At 36.3% G+C, this 19,022-nt stretch overlaps 1 protein-coding gene across 2 annotated transcripts in view; it reads left to right on the forward strand.

The window, feature by feature from the left end:
* The window catches only part of anapc1 (anaphase promoting complex subunit 1), a 260,906-nt gene extending 243,515 nt beyond the window's left edge, over positions 1–17,391 (forward strand). The window contains exons 43-48 of one of the 2 annotated variants that reach the window (XM_039748373.1): positions 547–697; positions 7,744–7,830; positions 11,521–11,616; positions 12,928–13,126; positions 14,713–14,841; positions 16,811–17,391. In XM_039748373.1, coding sequence (XP_039604307.1) covers positions 547–697; positions 7,744–7,830; positions 11,521–11,616; positions 12,928–13,126; positions 14,713–14,841; positions 16,811–16,902 — 754 coding nt within the window. In that variant the 3' untranslated portion in view covers positions 16,903–17,391. The remainder of the gene's footprint in view (positions 1–546; positions 698–7,743; positions 7,831–11,520; positions 11,617–12,927; positions 13,127–14,712; positions 14,842–16,810) is intronic. The other variant, XM_039748374.1, reaches the window with a different exon arrangement.
* Positions 17,392–19,022: the final 1,631 nt, after the last annotated feature.

Consider the following 19,022-nt stretch of genomic DNA (forward strand, 5'->3'; position numbering starts at 1 on the left):
TGAATCCTTTATGTATACTGTAAATGCAACTAAGGCATTGAAATGTTTCCTAGATTTGTTATTTTCCATAAATAATGTCCATTTGTCTTTGTCATATATTTGTTTATAAGATATTAGTAAAGTAATAAAGGTATAAATGACATCTTAATTACAGGTTGTACATCAATTAAAGCTAAGTCAAAGATGTTAAAAAGTTGCTATTTTACCACATTACTGTCAGATATTTTAAGGTTATATTTATTTGATATAATGATTACATTCTAAGAAATTCACATACGCTTTGTTCACGATTAATAAATAATCTGCCAGTCTAAGCCAAAATAATGATTTGAAAGAAAAGTCAGTCAATTCCTATGACTGGCTGGCCAATAGTTTAATGTCTGAAGTAAAGTCAGTCATCTGTGTAATTTGGGGAATCCGTGACACCCATGGCAGCAGAGAAATCTTGTGGCCAATAGCTATTTGCCTTTTTAAGTTTGCAAAATAATTTTCCAATTACAGTTAATAAAATTTATAGCTTGAGATATTTTTACTATATTTTTCTAGAGCAATACTATCAAAAGATGGAATTCTGTATGTTAAGTTGAGAGCAGGACAGCTGTCATACAAAGATGATCCTCGAGGATGGCAGAGCCTTTTAGCACAAACAATAAGTCACAGAAACCCAGAAGTTCGTAGTTTCAAGGTAAAAAAAATGGTAATTTTTTTTTCTTCTTTTAAGTAGTTTAAGATGTACATTTTTTTTCATTGTATGGTCAGATCCGTTATACTGATTAATTCATCATTTCCTCCTTCCCCCACAGAAGTCTAATCTTGCAGTCATAGTTGAAGACTCGTATTTGTTTGAAAATTAGAAAAACAACCGTGAAAATGTTTTTTATCTCTTTGTCAATTCTCATCCAAAAGTGACAGAGTTATCATAATATTCTGGCACTTACTGCAAAAAATGTTTTATTCTTCAGAATTTTACTTTTAGAAGATGAATTGATAATGCTCATTATTTGCCTTATCAACACTGAGTGGATAAAAGGGATATAATTTTTTATACATTTGGTAGCTATAGCACTAGCTTCCTAAAATTGACAATATTTCAGGCACCAGACTCCTTTTGACCATGTCATCTGCTATTCCAGTAGCTTCCACAATATAGGTTTTAAGCAAAGTCTAAGCACACAATGTTCACTCCCATTAAAAGGATAATCTCTTGAAGAAGTGACAATGGAACTTTACTTAAACGAAGGTAGCTGGTATTTGTTCTCCAGATACCATAACTACCTGTTGAAATCTGCCTCGTCAGCACAGTCAAAGCTTTGCTAGTCTGAGCCAGTCTGAGTATGGTTGATAGTTCAGTACTTTTCGTTACCCAGTTGTCTATGAAATCCAGCCTTGGGTCAGGTGACAGGTCTTGTATGAGGTGCAATTATGATTGAACATGTGTTTGAACATGGGCTGTCTTCTGAACAATTAAAGAACACCACTGTTTATCATTAAGTCTGGATCCAGAGGCAGTGTTTTGTAGAGTATGTTTCAACCTTCTATGTGATCTCTGACTACGCCCCTGTTAATTAATCTATACTTCACATACTAAGAACCACTTTTCACTATTAAAATTTTGGTTACATTTTAATAGGACTATCACTGAAGTTGTATTTTGGACTGATTTTTCTTTGGCTCTTTCCTTTCAACTAATTTGCTAATTGTAAACCTTTAAGAAGCAGGGTGCTGATGAGGAAATATTTCGAAGGACAGCTGAAGCTTTTTGAGGTACATGATCCTAGACCAGGGGTCCTCAATCACGGTCCTGGAGAGCCGCAGTGGCTGCAGGTTTTTGCTCCAACCCAGTTGCTTAATAAAAAGCACTTATTGCTAAAGTAACACTTCTGCTTCACTTTAGTGATTTTGAGCCTTTATTGCTTAATTTTGTCTTAAACAGCTATTTTAATTGCTCCTTATTATCAATAACATGCAAATGACAAGAGAGAGCAGCATTTCTCCATTTAGCTTATTTACATTTACACCTGTGTGTATTTATCTGCACTATTGGGTTTAATTAAATACTTGGAAGAAAAATGAAGAGAAAAAAGTGAAGGACTGAGAATTACTCGTCCATTTTAGCCTTCAAATCATTTGCATGATAGAAAGGGAAAGAAAATCTAGGATATGAGAATGACCTGACATAGTAGAGTTAATTTAATTTCACAGCTTGTTAGTGCTTTATTGGCAAGAATTGCTTTCTAATTAAGCAACCAGGTCAGAACAAAAACCTGCAGCCATTGCGGCTCTCCAGGACTGGGATTGAGGACCCCTGTCCTAGACAAGACCAATATGCTAGTGTAGTATTAATATTCATATTATATTGATACCATCTGTACTGATCTTGTATGATATCAGAATTGATTTACTATAAAAATTATCAATGCAGTCAACATTTTATAAAACATATTTATGACAAAAATTGTTTATTTTGAATGTGTGCATTTGTTTAAAAGGGTAAGCTTTTCTATTTTGAAGCTATTACTATGCTAATGAAAATTATTTTCGTCCATTTCGATAACACTGCAAACTCCACAAACTGAAAGGTCAGGCCAGGTTGGGGGGCATGCACTGGTACAGCACACTGCCGCACCCACCACATGACAAAACAGCTCGGGATACTAGTTGGCAACCCCCCAGGCAGACATGTGGTCCACTCCTGCCCTCAGGAAATGACCATTTATCTGCCACAACCAGTTGTTATGTGGGTGTCCCCTTGGCCTGGTCCAGCCACTCGACCCCTCAACAATGAAGATGCTACAAGGTGGATCTCCCTCGGGGAATCACGACACATGGCCGTAGTGCTGATGTTCCCTCACAATGCAGTTAATGTGCCTCATTCGGGACTCTGTGAGCAAACGCTCATTCAACAAAAAGTCAAACCAGTGCTACCCATGGATTCTCTGAAGAGACACCGTACCAAAGGAGTCCAGTCTTCGTCTCAGGTCACTGGGTAGCATCCATGTCTCACAACCATATAGCAAGACAGGAAACACAATGACTCTAAAGACTTGGACCTTCGTCCTTTTACATAGATATCAGGAGCGCCGCACATTCCTTTCCAGCTACCTCACCACCCCCATGCTCCCCCAGTCCATCTACTGACTTCATAGGAAAAGTCACCAGAAACATGAATGTCGCTGCCAAGGTAAGTAAATGTTTCAACAAGTTTGACACTCTCTCTGCAGACAGACATGCTGCTGATGGCTGTGCCCAAGATGTCATTAAAGGCCTGGATCCTGGTTTTTATCCAGGACACTTGCAAGCTTAGACACTCATACTCCTTACTCAATATGTCAAGAGCCCCGATCAGAGCCATCATTTACTCCGTGAAGATCACAACATCGTCAGCAAAGTTAAGTTCAGTGAATCTTTCTTCACCAACAGAAGCCCCACAGCCGCTGGACCCCATGACCTTGCCCCAAACCTCTGGTAAAAATGCAGAGGTTCTGCCTCCACTCTGCACAGCACACACAGCATCAGTGTACAGTACAGACTGGCCGTGATATCCAGCAACTTTGAGGGGATCCTGCAAAGTCTTAGGATGTCCCACATGGCATCGCGATCAACTGAGTCGAACGCTTTATGAAAATTGACAAAGGCTTCAAAGAAACTTTGCCGATATTCATATTTGCACTTCATGAGAGCCCTCAGTGCCAAGATATGGTTGATGGTAGACTTCTTAGGTGGAAAGCCAGACTGCTTCGGTGGCTGGTAGGTGAGCAGGTGATCACGGATCCTATTGAGGAAGACCCTAGCAAGGACCTTACCCAGCACCACAAGCAGTGTTACTCACCTGAAGTTGGCACAATCCAGGCAATCACCCTTCCCTTTCCAGATAGGTATAGATAGGACAATAAGTCCTGTTTTCCAGTCAGTTGGGATGACACACGTCTCATAAATGGAAGCAAAGATTGCTTGTAATGCCAGGAGGATAGCCTTACCACCAGCCTGGAGAAGTTCACTCCAGATACAACAGATTCCTGTAGCCTTCCCTACCCTCAGCTGGTTCACCACCTGTGCAATCTCAGTGAGATTGGGTGGTTCACAGTTAATTGGAGATTCAGCCTGAAGAACCCAGAGATATCCAACTTCCTCGCCGGAGAATCAGCTTTAAACAGCTGCTCAAAGTAGCCAGCCGGTGGGTCACAATTGCAGTGTCATCCGTAAAGACATTACATGAGCTGCCCTGACTGCGACTAAGCTGAAAGTGACCATTAAGTTTTTCTTCAGGGTTTGATTTCATAAATTGCATTACAATAAGCAAAATACAGTTTACATTCACAATTAAATCAGTTAAAACTAAACAAATTATTATATCTTAACAAAATCAAGAAACTACAGGATTAGTTTTTGTAGTTTTAGAATTAAGTATTCATCACCCTCACTTTTAAGTCTCTACCAGGCTGAAACTGGTTAATAGTGGTTAAAATAGACCATAATTTCCTTTGAACATGACCTCAGTCTCCACTTAGGATTACTTACTACTTATGATTGGATGCAAATTTTTCCAACAATGACTTTATTATGCCTTGCTCCCGTGAACCCCACAATTTATTTTTTGTTAAAAGCTGTGCATGCCACCCCAGGAATCCTTATATATAATTTGATACTATCCGTATGTATGGTGTTTGCGGCAATACCCCGTATGTATGGTGTTTGCGGCAATACCCCGTATGTATGGTGTTTGCGGCAATACCCCGTATGTATGGTGTTTGCGCCAATACCCCGTATGTATGGTGTTTGCGTCAATACCTCGATTGGACTCTGCCTCTGTAGTTAGAACATAACGTGTCAAACGCGGGCGCAGTGTTGCATGATTGGCTAAGAATGTTTCAATGCTTCAATGATGCTGCTGGACGGCCGAGTATAGTAAGTCAGTGTTGGTTCGAGCAGATAACTGTAAGCTCGGTTGGTTTTTGGAACGTTGGTTTGGTGGGACGTACTTTCCAGAACTAACATTGTCAACTGACTTAAACCCTTCGACAACTCTGGAATTGTAAGTAATTTAAAACGTATCGCCATTTGCTTGGTACGTCGAAATCTATCTTTGGGCAGTTCGGTTTTGGCATCCGTCCTTCTGACACCTATTGGCAAACTGAGTAATGACGGCTGGGTATTAACAACGGTCATTTTTTAAATTTTAGCCAATCTCAGATCTAAAATGACCATGCCAACATAATTATTACTCCGACTCTGCTTAGAGTCGTAAAATGTGGTTTGTTTTGAAAATTTGTTTGCCAGAAAAAATCAAATGAGGTGCGGCAAAGAGCTGAGTTCACGTCTCACAGCCCCGTTTAAAAAGGAAGCTTTTCATTACATCAGCCAAAAAGGTCTATTTTAAGCACAAATCAGTGCCATGATAACATCTTTTCAAGGACTTAAAAAAAAAAAATCATTCTTTGCAGAGAAAGTATGGATTTCACAAATGTAGAATTTCCAATCACTAGTTCCACGTAAGTATACCATTCAAATATTCATTTCACTTCTAGAGACAGTTGCCTGTTTTTTGATTATGCTTCATAGCAAAATGGGTGGCACGTGGCAAGTTACAGCTAAATTAATATCCAATATTGTAATATAATGAAATGTAAAGTGTGGCATTATGAGTAGCAGTATCAAATTATTTAAAACAGTGGTTCTCAAACTTTTTTAAGGTACAACCCACTTTTGGGCAAGAAATTTGTTTGCAAGCCCCCAGCTACCGCACTCAACCCCTTTCCTAAACAAACAGCAGTTGAGCGGCAGTAAACTAGTTATATAATAGAAATATTGGCAACATCTGTTACCCAGTAGTGCATTTTGTTTGTCTTTGTTCTTTGTGTTTCGTGGACTTTCCACTATGTTCGAGAAAGTGCGTGCTAATTATTTTTAATTACTACACAGTAGTCTCCTGGAAATTTCAATTTGGCTTTATTTACATAAGCAGTGAGGTATCATTTCTAAGCTGTGCTGTTGAGTGACATATACAATATTGAATCTTCAACGATATGAACTATACCCATTTTGTGAAAGATGGATACATTTTTAAAAAGATCATTGGAAATTTCTGTATCTGGCAGTGACAAAAATAAAAAGAAAAATAGATTCTACAGCGATGAATATTTCAAATATGGTTTTTCTGTTATTTCGTGTAAACACCAAATTCTTTGACAGAAAGCTAAACTACTCCACGAGCAGCAAGCCAATTGCTGAAAATCTGATTTTATCGACAGCTGTTGATATGGTGCAAATAATGTTTGATGAAAAAGAAGCCGACAAGCTGAAAACAATACCTGTCTCCTGTAATATGAACCAAAGAAGAATAAGCAAAATGGCAGAAGATATTATTATTAATAATAATAATACATTTTATTTATAAAACTTGATTTGTGGTCAGCTTCAATTGACAAAAAGACATAGCATTCTAGTGCATTCAAGGATTCATAGAAAATGTAGGTATATTTAATATGGTAAATTCTGAGCTCACACTGTGCTGCTATCTAAAGTGACTGTGTTAGCGTGAGCCTTAAACCCGCTTCTAGCAACTTCCTCCGTATGTATTTTGAAGTGCACTTGCTTAATACAATGTTTCTGATTTGATTGTCACTATCACCCTCAAAACAGTGTTTTAGCTGCCTCTCTGAGCAGTGAAACAAACTGTTGAATAGTCTCACCTTGCTTTTGTGTCATCTGGTAGAAAACTTGCCCTGCAAAAGCTGTATGTTCACCTGGGGCACAAAGTACGCGTTTAATGCAGCTAGTGCGCTGCTGTAATCTGCCGGACCACCGGTATTTTCCAAAACAGAAAATACATCCTGTATATCCAAACCTGCATGGTGCAAAAGTAATGCCTCTCTCCGTTGTTTTCTCATTTCTGTTACATTTTCTGTTACAATTAGTCCTTTGCCATCCGTGAATAACTCGAATGCTGCTAGCCATCTTGTCCAATGTGATCCCAACTTGGTGGGTACAGCGTAGCAATAGAATTTTGGTGAAAATGTTTCGAAAAGTAATTAAACTTGCTTTTCAGTGCAAAATAGTCCTATTGCTAGCCCCAGTTTAAGGCTGTCAAATTGAATCAATAGGCAGGACACCAGTTCATATTTGAATGCAATGGTTTTTTTTTTATAATAAGGCATTATTAAATGCCTTAATATAAGGCACTTATTTTTTGTTTTAGTTTAGAATCCAGGTGGTTGCAACCCACACTTTGTGAACCACTGATTTAGAATACTGTTTTTATCAGTAATTTCTCAGAAACAGATCATATTCTTAGATCTTCAATATCCAACTATTAATTATTTCATGTTGCAAATATTGCATGATGCTGCCAAATCAAATAATGCTTTCCCAAAAGCAAACTTTGAAGTAGGGCTTGTGGGGAGCCCATCCTGCTTTTTTTTCATTTGTATGAAACTATTTATAGATTTGATAATAAACATTTGAATTGGGTTAATTATATGAAAAGTGCCATTTTCAGTGTGGAATTAGTAATGGATTGTACAAATACTAAGAAAACCTGATTTATTTCTGAAATAAAGCCCTGCAGATATTTAATCATTCTGTTAGGTTAAAAAAGTATAAGCTTTTGAATGGACTACATAAACTAAAGGGACACAGAGCACCTTAACCAGCTGTATAAAAGAAAAAAAATCACAACAGAGCAAAATGTATATATTTCCAAAGTTCTGTATTAACCTAAAACTTTTTTTTCTCTTACTTAAACAGCCTGAAGCAATTTCAGCCTTTACATCTGATCCTGCACTTTTGTTATTTGCTGAATACTTCTGCAAGTCTACCAAAAATGCAGAATATGTGAGTTTGTCATTTCTGTAATTTTATTGAATATTTACATATATGATTATCAGTTACTCTGAAACAGATATACTAAGAGAGTTATCATGACATTAAATACCAACATTTTTTTTTTCTTTTTTCCTCCAAGATTATTTTTGGTTTCATTTAGTGTAATGAGGGATAGCATTACCACTATGGGTATACCATGGTGTCCACTAGTTTTTAGTTGAGATTAAATACTTAAATCACTAAATTAAAGGAAAATTATTTGCTTTTAAGTTTTTTTTTTTTTACATTATTTTAATCATTTTAATCTTTATTTACAACCTGCAACAACAGTTGTCACTAGTGTCTGGAGTAACATAACTCAATAAAAAAATTAACAAAGAAACCTTATCAAACCTTTCTCAGAAAAAAATCTACACAGTTGGAATGGGTTGACAATCAATAAATTGTATAGAGTTATTTCAGCATCTCCAGCTTTTGCATAGGTTATGAATCAACCAAGAGTAGACATAATCATGGTTAATTTCTTCTGCTGAAAGTCATGGTGACAAGGAAGACACAACCAGACTTCTCTGTTCATGCCTGATCCTGATGCCAGTACCCCTGCATGTGATAATCACCAGTAGAAAATAACACAAGATTCACCCTTGGTAGAGCCGTATGCAACATGTGTGTGAATGAAGGGAAGACTCATAAACACTGCAAAAACAAATGTGCTGTTTCCATTATACAAAAGAAAGGATGATCCATTGGCATATGGGTCATATTGAGTGATTAAGCTGTTGCAGCAGGTAATAAAATACTTGAGAGAGTGCTAGAGAAAAGAATCAGGGATCTGGAATTTAGGTGAAATATATTTTGGTATCTTGCCTGGGATGTCAACAGCAGATTCTATCCTTGATGTCATGTGTCAGGCAAGGGATGCTGCATTATGCATTAGTAGATCTAGATAAGACATTTGATAGCATGCTGCAAGAGGTATTGGGCATTGAAAAAATTGTGCAAGAATGAGATTGCAGCAGATATCAATCAATGTAAAAAACAGATGGTGGAGACAGGGAGAGAAAGTTTTGAGGTGAATGTGAAGCTAAATGAGGGATCTGTTCTGAGCCCATTGTTTTTCGTAATAGTGCATGAATTATGGTCATGGGACCTTTTGATGATCTCCTGTTGGGAAAAAGTGAAGCAAATTTGATGGTGAAGATACTGAAATGGGCAGTTAGTTTGAAAGTTAATGGCCTCAAAGTAAATGCAGAGAAAACCAAGGTGGTTGTTAGAGGTGAGGGGTCAGAATGCATGAAAAATCAGTCTAATGCAAGAGATGTCTGAAGTTGGTGAATTAAAGATGTAATGATATGAAGGGCAGTATGCAAGTGGTGAGTGACACCTTTGTAGACAGTACATCAGAGTGTTTCAGAATGTTGATGTAGTAAGTGTAAAATTAGATATTGGCAATGAAGTTGTTTTGGACAAAGTACAGTCATATAAAAAAGTAAGTACATCCTGTGAAATTATTTTTTTCTTTTTTCACATACGTGGACATGTCAGGATTTGATCTTCATTTTAACAGTATCTACAGAAAAGGGTGATATAACAAATAAATGTAAAATAATTTACATTTTACAGTTGGCATAATTTAATAATTTCATTTTGAAAGTAGAAAGTGCATACAGCCCTACATTTATCACTTCCTCAAATACATAAAATTAGAATTAGGCGCTTAACATCAGGCACAAATGATTATAACATTATATAGAGTATCTTTAAGGTACCTGTCTTACATAAGTCTAGCACATTTAGTTTGGTTTGCTATTTGTTGTTGAAGCATGTGTTATTACTATGCCTAGATCCAATGAGCTTCTTGAGGCCTTCAAAAGTAGATTATATATGCCTATTAGTCTTGAAAGGGTTTTCCAAAGATCTCTAAACAATTGGAAACAAACCATTTAATTTGTTTAGGCCAATCTGACTCAGCAAGTTCAGTTCAAGACCAGAACACAACACACTGAAAAAAATTCTCTCAAAAGCCCAGAATTTCATTATGCCTACAGATAACTTTTGCCACTTTTGATGACCATTAGAAGATGTACAAATTAGATCTACATGGAAGATATGCCAGGAGGAAACCTTGGCTTTCCAGAAAGAAAATTTGGGCAAGACTAAAATTTGTTCATAAACACCTAGGCCAAGATCAGGACTTCTGGAACAATGTACTGTAGACAGATGAGACAAAGGTAGTTATTTGGCCACAGTATCAGTTATATCCATCAAAAACCAAAGACAGCACTTAACCTGAATAACCTGATACCAGCTGTAAATCATGGTGCTGGAAATGTTATGGTTTGGAGTTGCTTTGCAGCATCAGGACTAGGGTAGCTCACCATCATTGAATCCACTCTGAATTCTTCATTATACCCAAGGGTGCATGAATATAATGTAAGGCCATATATCAGAAGGTTGAATGTCAGCTGAACACGAATTTTGCAAAGTGACAATGTCACTAAAAATTCAAGTAAATCCACCAAAGAATAGCTAAAAAGGAAACAAAATAACTTTCTGATATGGCCAAGTCAAAGCCTAGATTGGAATCCAGAAGATGCTATGGTGGATTTGTTGCTGACTGTACATGCAAGATACCCCTCAAACATCAAGTAACTGAAGTAATTCTGTATGGACAAGTGGATGAAAACTTTCTCCTAGACAATATCAGAGACAGGCAGACAGATGATTGGAATACCTACTTGAAGCTGTGTGTGCCATCGGGGGACAATACCAACTATTAGAGCCAAATGTGAACTTACTTTTTCCACAGACTGAATGTTGTATTTGTTCATTTTTCTTGAATAAAATTATTGCAAGGTCAAATGTTCATGCTTTTCTCAATTGTATCTCCTTATCTAAAGATACTATTTAAATGAAGGCCAGATCCTGATATGTCCAATTATGTTAAAAAAGTAAACATTTAATGATGTATAATTACTTTCTTACATGGCTATAGGGAAGTTCTGCTGCTTATGTGTTATGTTGAATACAGCAGTTGGCGGTGTGGGCACCTCCTAAGAGGTGCTTTGAAAAAATTCCGGAGCTGTCCCCCATTCTGAGTTCTAAAAAGCCTCCCTAGCATTGAAGAGGAAACATTTATATAAGCTGTGAGGAGCAGTATGTCCTTTGGAAGTCAAACCATGAATTACAGCTGGAAATAACAATAATAAAAATAAGGTGGATGTGTAGACTGTTACTGAGTGATGGGATAATGAATGATGATAAGCTTGGTGACAAAGTGATAGGTGTTATGCCGAGGTGAAGCCACTAAGACCAGGAGTGAAAGTCAGGAGTTGTTTGGGTGAAGAGATGAAGGGGATGAGACCTAGATGGAGACTAAAGAAACTTTGTGATGCTGTATTGTATTAGACGAAGACAGTGAAGGAAATGGATTTGGGGGCAACCAGTCAACCTGGGAAAACCTGGAAAATGGCCATTAGACTGATGATGATCATCATCAGCATGAAGAATTAAAATCTTTCAATCATAAGAAAAATAATAAACAGGATTTTGAATTTTCTAACTGAATAAATTGTTGATTTTATTAAATAAATAATATTTACTTTGTCTCCTAGAATCAATATCTGTTATTTAATATAGATAGAGATCTACTGAATTTTAAAAATAAATATTAATGTTATTTTTTAATTTTTTTCCTAGAAACAAGAGCCTCTTGTATTATTCTCCTCTATTCTTTATGAATGTGTTACTCAGGAAACTCCAGAAATTCTGCCAACATATATAGCCATAGACCAGGTATGTTACTGAACAAACTTCTTTCTGCACTATATCTGTCTTACAGAGATTGTTATTGGTTTAGACATTCTGGAATATTATCTTTCAAAATATTGACATGAGAATAACTACTCTGAGTAACGTACACACAGAATGCCAACATAAATATTAAAACTATGAGGCCTTTATTAGACTATAAATAATTAATAAAATTTCTCATTTCAAATTAATGTAATAAGTGGTTATGCAAACTTATTTTTACAAGAAATTGCAGTATACTTAAACTGTATTTATATCATACTTTTATAAATCATATAAAAAAATCGTTCAATCAAATAAAAGCTGCACACGCAAATAATATTCTGTACTTCATTGAAAGGTTTACTTAGTTAATATTTACTCTTAGTACAAGTGTTTTTTGTGTTATTGCTAAAGATTTGGAAGAAACTATCTTTTGAGAGAGACATTTGCTGAGGTACATGTAGTACAACCTTTAGCTAGTTTGTTTGAATTCTTTGTCCTCTTGTTTTTTGTCATGCATTTCTGCTGCAGCCTCATCATATTTTCTAAATGTACACACAAACCAAAATCATTTGCATTATTTAAAAATTTTGGCTGTAAATGTAACACAAGGATGCCATATTCACTAATAAATACTAATATCTTGCTCAATTTTTAAAAAATTTGCAAACTTTTCTGAAAACATGTTTTCACTTTTTTTCTCATGGGTTAATGACTGTACAGTAGAATTCATAGAAATGGCAGATTTATTCATTTTAAAATTAAAACAACACGATAAAGTGTGCAGAAAGTAAATGGGTCTCTGTGTTATAGTGGGGTCCATGGCTGGTTGGCATATTTAAATTAATAGTTCTAATTGTCGCACTCACATCTTTGGGTGGGTGTTTGTAGCATGTCAGGAACAGTAACGTTATTGGTGGCATCAGGTGCAAAAGGCTCCTAGAGGGAATCGGTAGCATGGAGCCAACCCACACCATCACAGTCTGAATACTTTCTGAACCGACTGTATGTTTCAACATACCTTCACACTGCCCTACCTAGAAATTAACTGTAAAGTTTGGTGCAATTCTTAAAAAAATAATAAGTAAGGAGGGCTTACAGTGCATCCGGAAAGTATTCACAGCGCATCACTTTGGTTTATGCTGGGATAATTCCAGCTCGGCGCAAAGACGATTCTTCATGTTGTCAGTTCGCACACTTCGATGGTCCAGAATTGTTCGGGTGATTTTCTATATAATAAACGTAAGTTATAGCATAATGAAAATTGCATAATTAGATCTGGACTACCCTATATTTGTGCTTTCTTTTCAGGCTGTACGAAGACTTGAAAAAAATGAGATCTCGGAGACATTTGATTTCTGGCAAATTAAACTTGTTTTTGAGTTCTGTAACTCTAAGATCCTAGAAAACCGTTTAAGGCAGACTACTGAGAAAGGTCTTCTTATTAATTCAGAATTTCTTCCAGTTATAAAATGTGCCATTGATAATACCCTGGATCAGTGGCTAAGTGGTAAGAATTATTTTTTTTCTTGGTAGTGATATTTTTAATTTTCACTTCTTCTTCCTCTTCTTTGTGCTGCTTCCATTAGGGGTTGCCACAGTGGATCATCTTCTTCCATATCTTTCTGTCCTCTGTATCTTGCTCTGTCACACCCATCACCTGCATATCCTCTCTAACTACATCCATAAACCTCCTCTTAGGCCTTCCTCTTTTCCTCTTCTGTGGCAGCTCTATCCTTAGCATACTTCTCCCAATATACTCAGCATCTCTCCTCTGCACAGTTCCAAACCAACGCAATCTCGCCTCTCTGACTTGAGTTGACCCTTTAATGTACTAATTTCTAATCCTGTCCATCCTCGTCACGCCCAATGCAAATCTTATCATCTTTAACTCTGCCACCTCCAGCTCTGTCTCCTGCTTTTTGGTTAGTGCCACTGTCTCCAACCCATATAACATAGCTGGTACTATCGCTACAGATCACAATGTCATCGGCAAACATCATAGTCCACGGGGACTCCTGTCTAATCTCGTCTGTCAATTCACTAATATTTCTAATTGGTATGGACCTCAGAGTACAATGTTGAGGTAGGCTACTTAGTTCTGGAGTACCTTAGAGATTATATATTTTAATGTCAGTTAAATAAAATTCAAGGGGTTACCCGTGATAGAAACCACTGACTAATTTCTGTATATTTTAATTTACTTCAGCAAATATTTCATTAATTTTAGAAAATTTTATGATGCATTTTTCTTCTTCTAACTTATCCATCAATGTGGTTTCCATTTCAAAATTATACAGCATTTTTTGTTTGTTTTTATAAGAATGTGGAGAATTATGATGAAAAGTTTGTCCTTTATAAGAGCAGCTCATTCATAGTTGTTCATACCATACAGTGATGTACTAATTAACAGATGGTGAAGTACAGTGATACCCTTTTTTCCAGTATCTTGTTAAGCAACATTTAATGAACTGTGCCACAAGATTGTTGTAGATGCAGTTTGTTTCCTACTTTACCTAGTAATGCCTGGTAATATGGTGACAACACACAAGTTGCAGAGTGGGTATTAAATAATTAATTTCAGCAATGTTTTGTTAACATGAATGGATTAGCTGTGGATTGCCTACTCCTTCTGCACATATTGTATACACTTGTTGTTCATAGAGACAACACAGAGCGAAAGGTTTTAGAACACTTATAGCTCTGTGCAGCGGACATGGGAGTGTGAGTGGACAAAGATAACAAATTACAAATTATAACAGTTTTATTACAGGGAATTTATTTTGATGTGATAACACTTCATTCATATACATTATAACTGTTAAAAACAGGCCAACCAATTCAATGTTTTTATGCAAGAGGTAAATTGAGCTAAGGTGCAAATTAGAGTAATTCTGCTTATACACAAGGAACTTGAAATTATTTCCCTGTTAAAGTTTTTAATATGTAAAAAGTATACAGTAAATAAGTGATGTTGATAATCTGAATTTGATTCTTTCCTGTTTTACTGCGGTAAGCAGATCCTTTCAAAACAAGTTGAATGAAGCAATGCAATACATACTTGTTTTAATGATATTATTGTGTGCATTGTTTCAGATTTTGGACATGTTCTGATGTCTTATTTAAATGGTGAGCCCTATGATGAGACACAGACAAACATGCTGGCCTGTTTTCTTGTATACCATTCCTTTCATACACATGGAAGAAACATTTTTGGAAACCAAGGTAAATTTTAAGTACTATAGATGTGTTGATGGAATATCATTGCTATATGCTTCCTATATACCAATGAGGTGAAAAAAGTTTACTTGAGATTTTTGCAAATTTATGAAAAATAAAAAAATTTAGAAAGCACATGTACATAAGTATTTACAGCCTTTGTCATGAAGCTCAAAACTGAGCTCAGGTGCATCCTGTTTCCCCTGATCATCCTTGAGATGTTTCTGCAGCTTAATTGGAGTCCACCTGTGGTAAATTCAGTTGATTGGACATGATTTGGAAAGGCACACACCTGTCTATATAAAGTCCCACAGTTGACAGTTCATGTCAGAGCACAAACCAAGCATGAAGTCAAAGGAATTGTCTGTAGACCTCCGAGACAAAATTGTCTCGAGGCACAAATCTGGGGAAGGTTACAGAAAAATTTCTGCTGCTTTAAAGGTCACAATGAGCACAGTGGCCTCCATCATCCATAAGTGCAAGAAGTTTGAAAACACCAGGACTCTTCCTAGAGCTGGCCAGCCATCTAAACTGAGCGATCGGGGGAGAAGGGCCTTAGTCAGGGAGGTGACCAAGAACCCAATAGTCACTCTGTCAGAGCTCCAGAGGTCCTCTGTGAATAGAGGAGAACCTTCCAGAAGGACAACCATCTCTGCAGCAATCCACCAATCAGGCCTGTATGGTAGAGTGGCCAGACGGAAGCCACTTCTTAGTAAAAGGCACATGGCAGCCCACCTGGAGTTTGCCAAAAGGCACCTGAAGGACTCTCAGACCATGAGAAACAAAATTCTCTGGTCTGATGAGACAAAGATTGGTGTGAATGCCAGGTGTCACGTTTGGAGGAAACCAGGCACCGCTCATGACCAGGCCAATACCATCCCTACAGTGAAGCATGGTGGTGGCAGCATCATGTTGTGGGGATTTTTTTCAGAGGCAGGAACTGGGAGAATAGTCAGGATAAAGGGAAAGAAGACTGCAGCAAAGTACAGAGACATCCTGGATGAAAACCTGCTCCAGAGCGCTCTTAGCCTCAGACTTGGGCGACGGTTCATCTTTCAGCAGGACAATGACCCTAAGCACACAGCCAAGATACCAATGGAGTGGCTTCAGGACAACTCTGTGAATGTCCTTGAGTGGCCCAGCCAGAGCCCAGACTTGAAACCAACTTAACATCTCTGGAGAGATCTTAAAATGGCTGTGCATTGACGCTTCCCATCCAACCTGATAGAGCTTGAGAGGTGCTGCAAAGAGGAATGGGCGAAACTGGCCAAGGATAGGTATGCCAAGCTTGTGGCATCGTATTCAAAAAGACTCGAGGCTGTAATTGCTGCCAAAGGTGCATCAACAAAGTATTGAGCAAAGGCTGTGAATGCTTATGTATATGTGATTTCTCAGTTTTTTTTATTTTTAATAAATTTGCAAAAACCACAAGTAAACTTTTTTCACATTGTCATTATGGGGTGTTGTGTGTAGAATTCTGAGGAAAAAAATGAATTTAATCCATTTTGGAATAAGGCTGTAACATAACAAAATGTGGAAAAAGTGATGCGCTGTGAATACTTTCCAGATGCACTGTACTTTAATGGTTCACTGGTGAAGGCCATTTGCAAGGTATTCATTTCCTCATAAGGCAAATAGTTTTAATTTTTTTACTTGTGTAAGTTTAGAGCTTCTACAGCACAGGGATACAATACTTGTATAAATAGCCTATTTCCAAATTGTTTTGTTTTTCTAACATCAAACAATGTCATATTCAGTTCCTTTAAATAAAACATCACAGATTTACATTTGAGTATATGATTTGTTGTACAGCAAAATTAGATTAGTCACTGAATACTATTGCACAGCACTATGTATGTGAACTTTTAAATTATACAATGTTTGTGTTTGATGCATATTTAAATTTAAGAAGAGTGTACTTTTAAAACTTCAGGACTTCATAACTTTGTTACTAAACATTTTTCCTTTGTTTTAGATGTCAAAAGCTTCAGTGAACTGCTTTCAAAATTTTCACCACTTGGTGTGCCTGTGCAAGCGTTGCTGCGTCTGGCAACATTGTTTGTTTAATCTACAAGCTGTTAAGGAGTTTGCTTCTTTAAAAATACAGGATGTTGATGATGTTGAATATTTTTTATGCTTGTAATAATAAATAAAACAAAATGTACATAGCTGTTTTCTCTGATATATTAAACCTGAAAAAATTTTGTATTCATTTTGAAAATGTTACTGAAATATTACTGGTTTTTTAATGTGAAAAATATAAAAGTGAAACTTTAAAAGCAGAATGGTTACTCTATCAACTGTTCTTTATTTTTTATTTTTTTCTCTCTTTTAATGTGAACATTTCATGGCATTTAGTTATTTAAGCACTTTGAAATCTTTTGCAAAGAGCATTTTATAGGCATTCTTGTTTTTGCACTGAGGTCCTGCATGACCAACATTGTAGAATGCTTATTTTTGATATTTAAGTAGTGTTTGTATCACTACATTTCTTTAAACAGAATGAAATTCTGTAAGTGTATTGTTCAGTGACAATAAAATACTTAATAAGTAAAATCCCCTTAAAGCAAACTTTTTTAGAATAATAAAAGACATACAAAAGTATTCACATTCAATACACATACCATAAAAGAAAATAAAAATTCTTGTCATAGATGCAAACTAAAATAAATAAAATACTCATAAAATGTTCATGTTTATCAAGAAAATACAAGGTTAACATTCTTGACTATTTTACACATAAAATCAACACATCTTGTTCTTAATCTAAGAAGCCTATGGTTAGAACCTTTTTTATCTTTTTCTAATTAAAAATGTGAGCTGCTTTTCTAAACACAATCTCGTTTGCCGTCAACATTCAGACAAAGGAACATTCATTTTAATTACAGCACAACATGAAAAGATCTGAATCTATTCTTTTTTAACATCTGCCAAAGACCCACTACTCTTTTCTTACACTCTGCTATTCCTTTCCATACATAGGACGACTCCTCAAGATTCCCATCTTTCAATTTATTACTCCATTTTCTTTAATGTAAAAAAAGCTGCTTCTGAAAAAAAAAAAAATTTTGAGATCAGCTAATTTACAGATTACTGATCAAGTCATTTGAGGTGAAGATTGGCTGATCTGAACTGGCAGCCAATTAATCTGAGCATCACTCATTTTAAGAACACTTACATTGCTTAACTTTCATTTTATGAATAAGTTTGAAATGTTTTTCTGTAAAATTGGTTGCAAAGCCATATGGATTTTTCCATTACTGAACATTTTCAGTGCAAGTTCTGAGTTACATATAAAACCTGGTTATGAATAACTTCTGCTCTTGCCTGTCTTTGTAACCTGTTCTTGTATTTTAGTCTACATGTATGTGAAACCCTTTATTGAATTTACAGTAATCTCCTCATTTGACTAGATCCGTTTGTCGGTTTCTAAAATCTTATTGTTAATTCATACATCATTGGAACTGTTCATTTAAAATATCAGCTGTTGTAAAAGGAATTGAATGGAATATACTCAGTAAATAAGACGTTGATAAGCAATGTTGCCTCAAAGCTCCAGGATTCTGGGTTCAAATCCCAGCCCAGGCACTGTCCAGGTTTTTGCTGTGTGTGGTGGTGTTCTATTTCAACTCCAGGCATCCCCACAGGTAGTTAGATGCTCTTTATGAGTAAGTGTAGCACCTTGCTCCTCGATCGGAGCTGTCTCCTGCCTTACATTCAGTGCTGCCGTGACAATCTTGGGTGTCCAGCTACCCTTAATTGCCACAAGTTATAGAAAATAAATGAAAACACTGAACAAACAAAAAACATGGTTATAATAACCCATTGGTGACCACTGCTGTAGAACAGCAAGTAATGTGCAAAATGTCCATTGAAATAAGAAAAATAAAATCTCAGGTTCAGTTATCCAGAATGCATGATTTTTTTTTTTTACTGAAATGGTGTTAAACAGCTACTTCCAGAATAACCAGCACACATAATAAAGTGAAAACTAAAGCCCAATGTGAATGACTTTAAAGCTAGGATTATTGACCAACAAATAATAAATCTTCAGTTCAAAAATTAATTCCTATCAGGCTTTACTTTCAGTCAGAATTTAATTAGTGAATGGAATTAGAATATTCTCAGTTTATTAAATAGTAGAATCTGTTTTTTTTAAGCTACTTCTAAAATGTGTATCACAATAC

Source organism: Polypterus senegalus, chromosome 3 (assembly GCF_016835505.1).
Source record: "Polypterus senegalus isolate Bchr_013 chromosome 3, ASM1683550v1, whole genome shotgun sequence".
Classification (NCBI taxonomy): Eukaryota; Metazoa; Chordata; class Cladistia; order Polypteriformes; family Polypteridae; genus Polypterus; species Polypterus senegalus.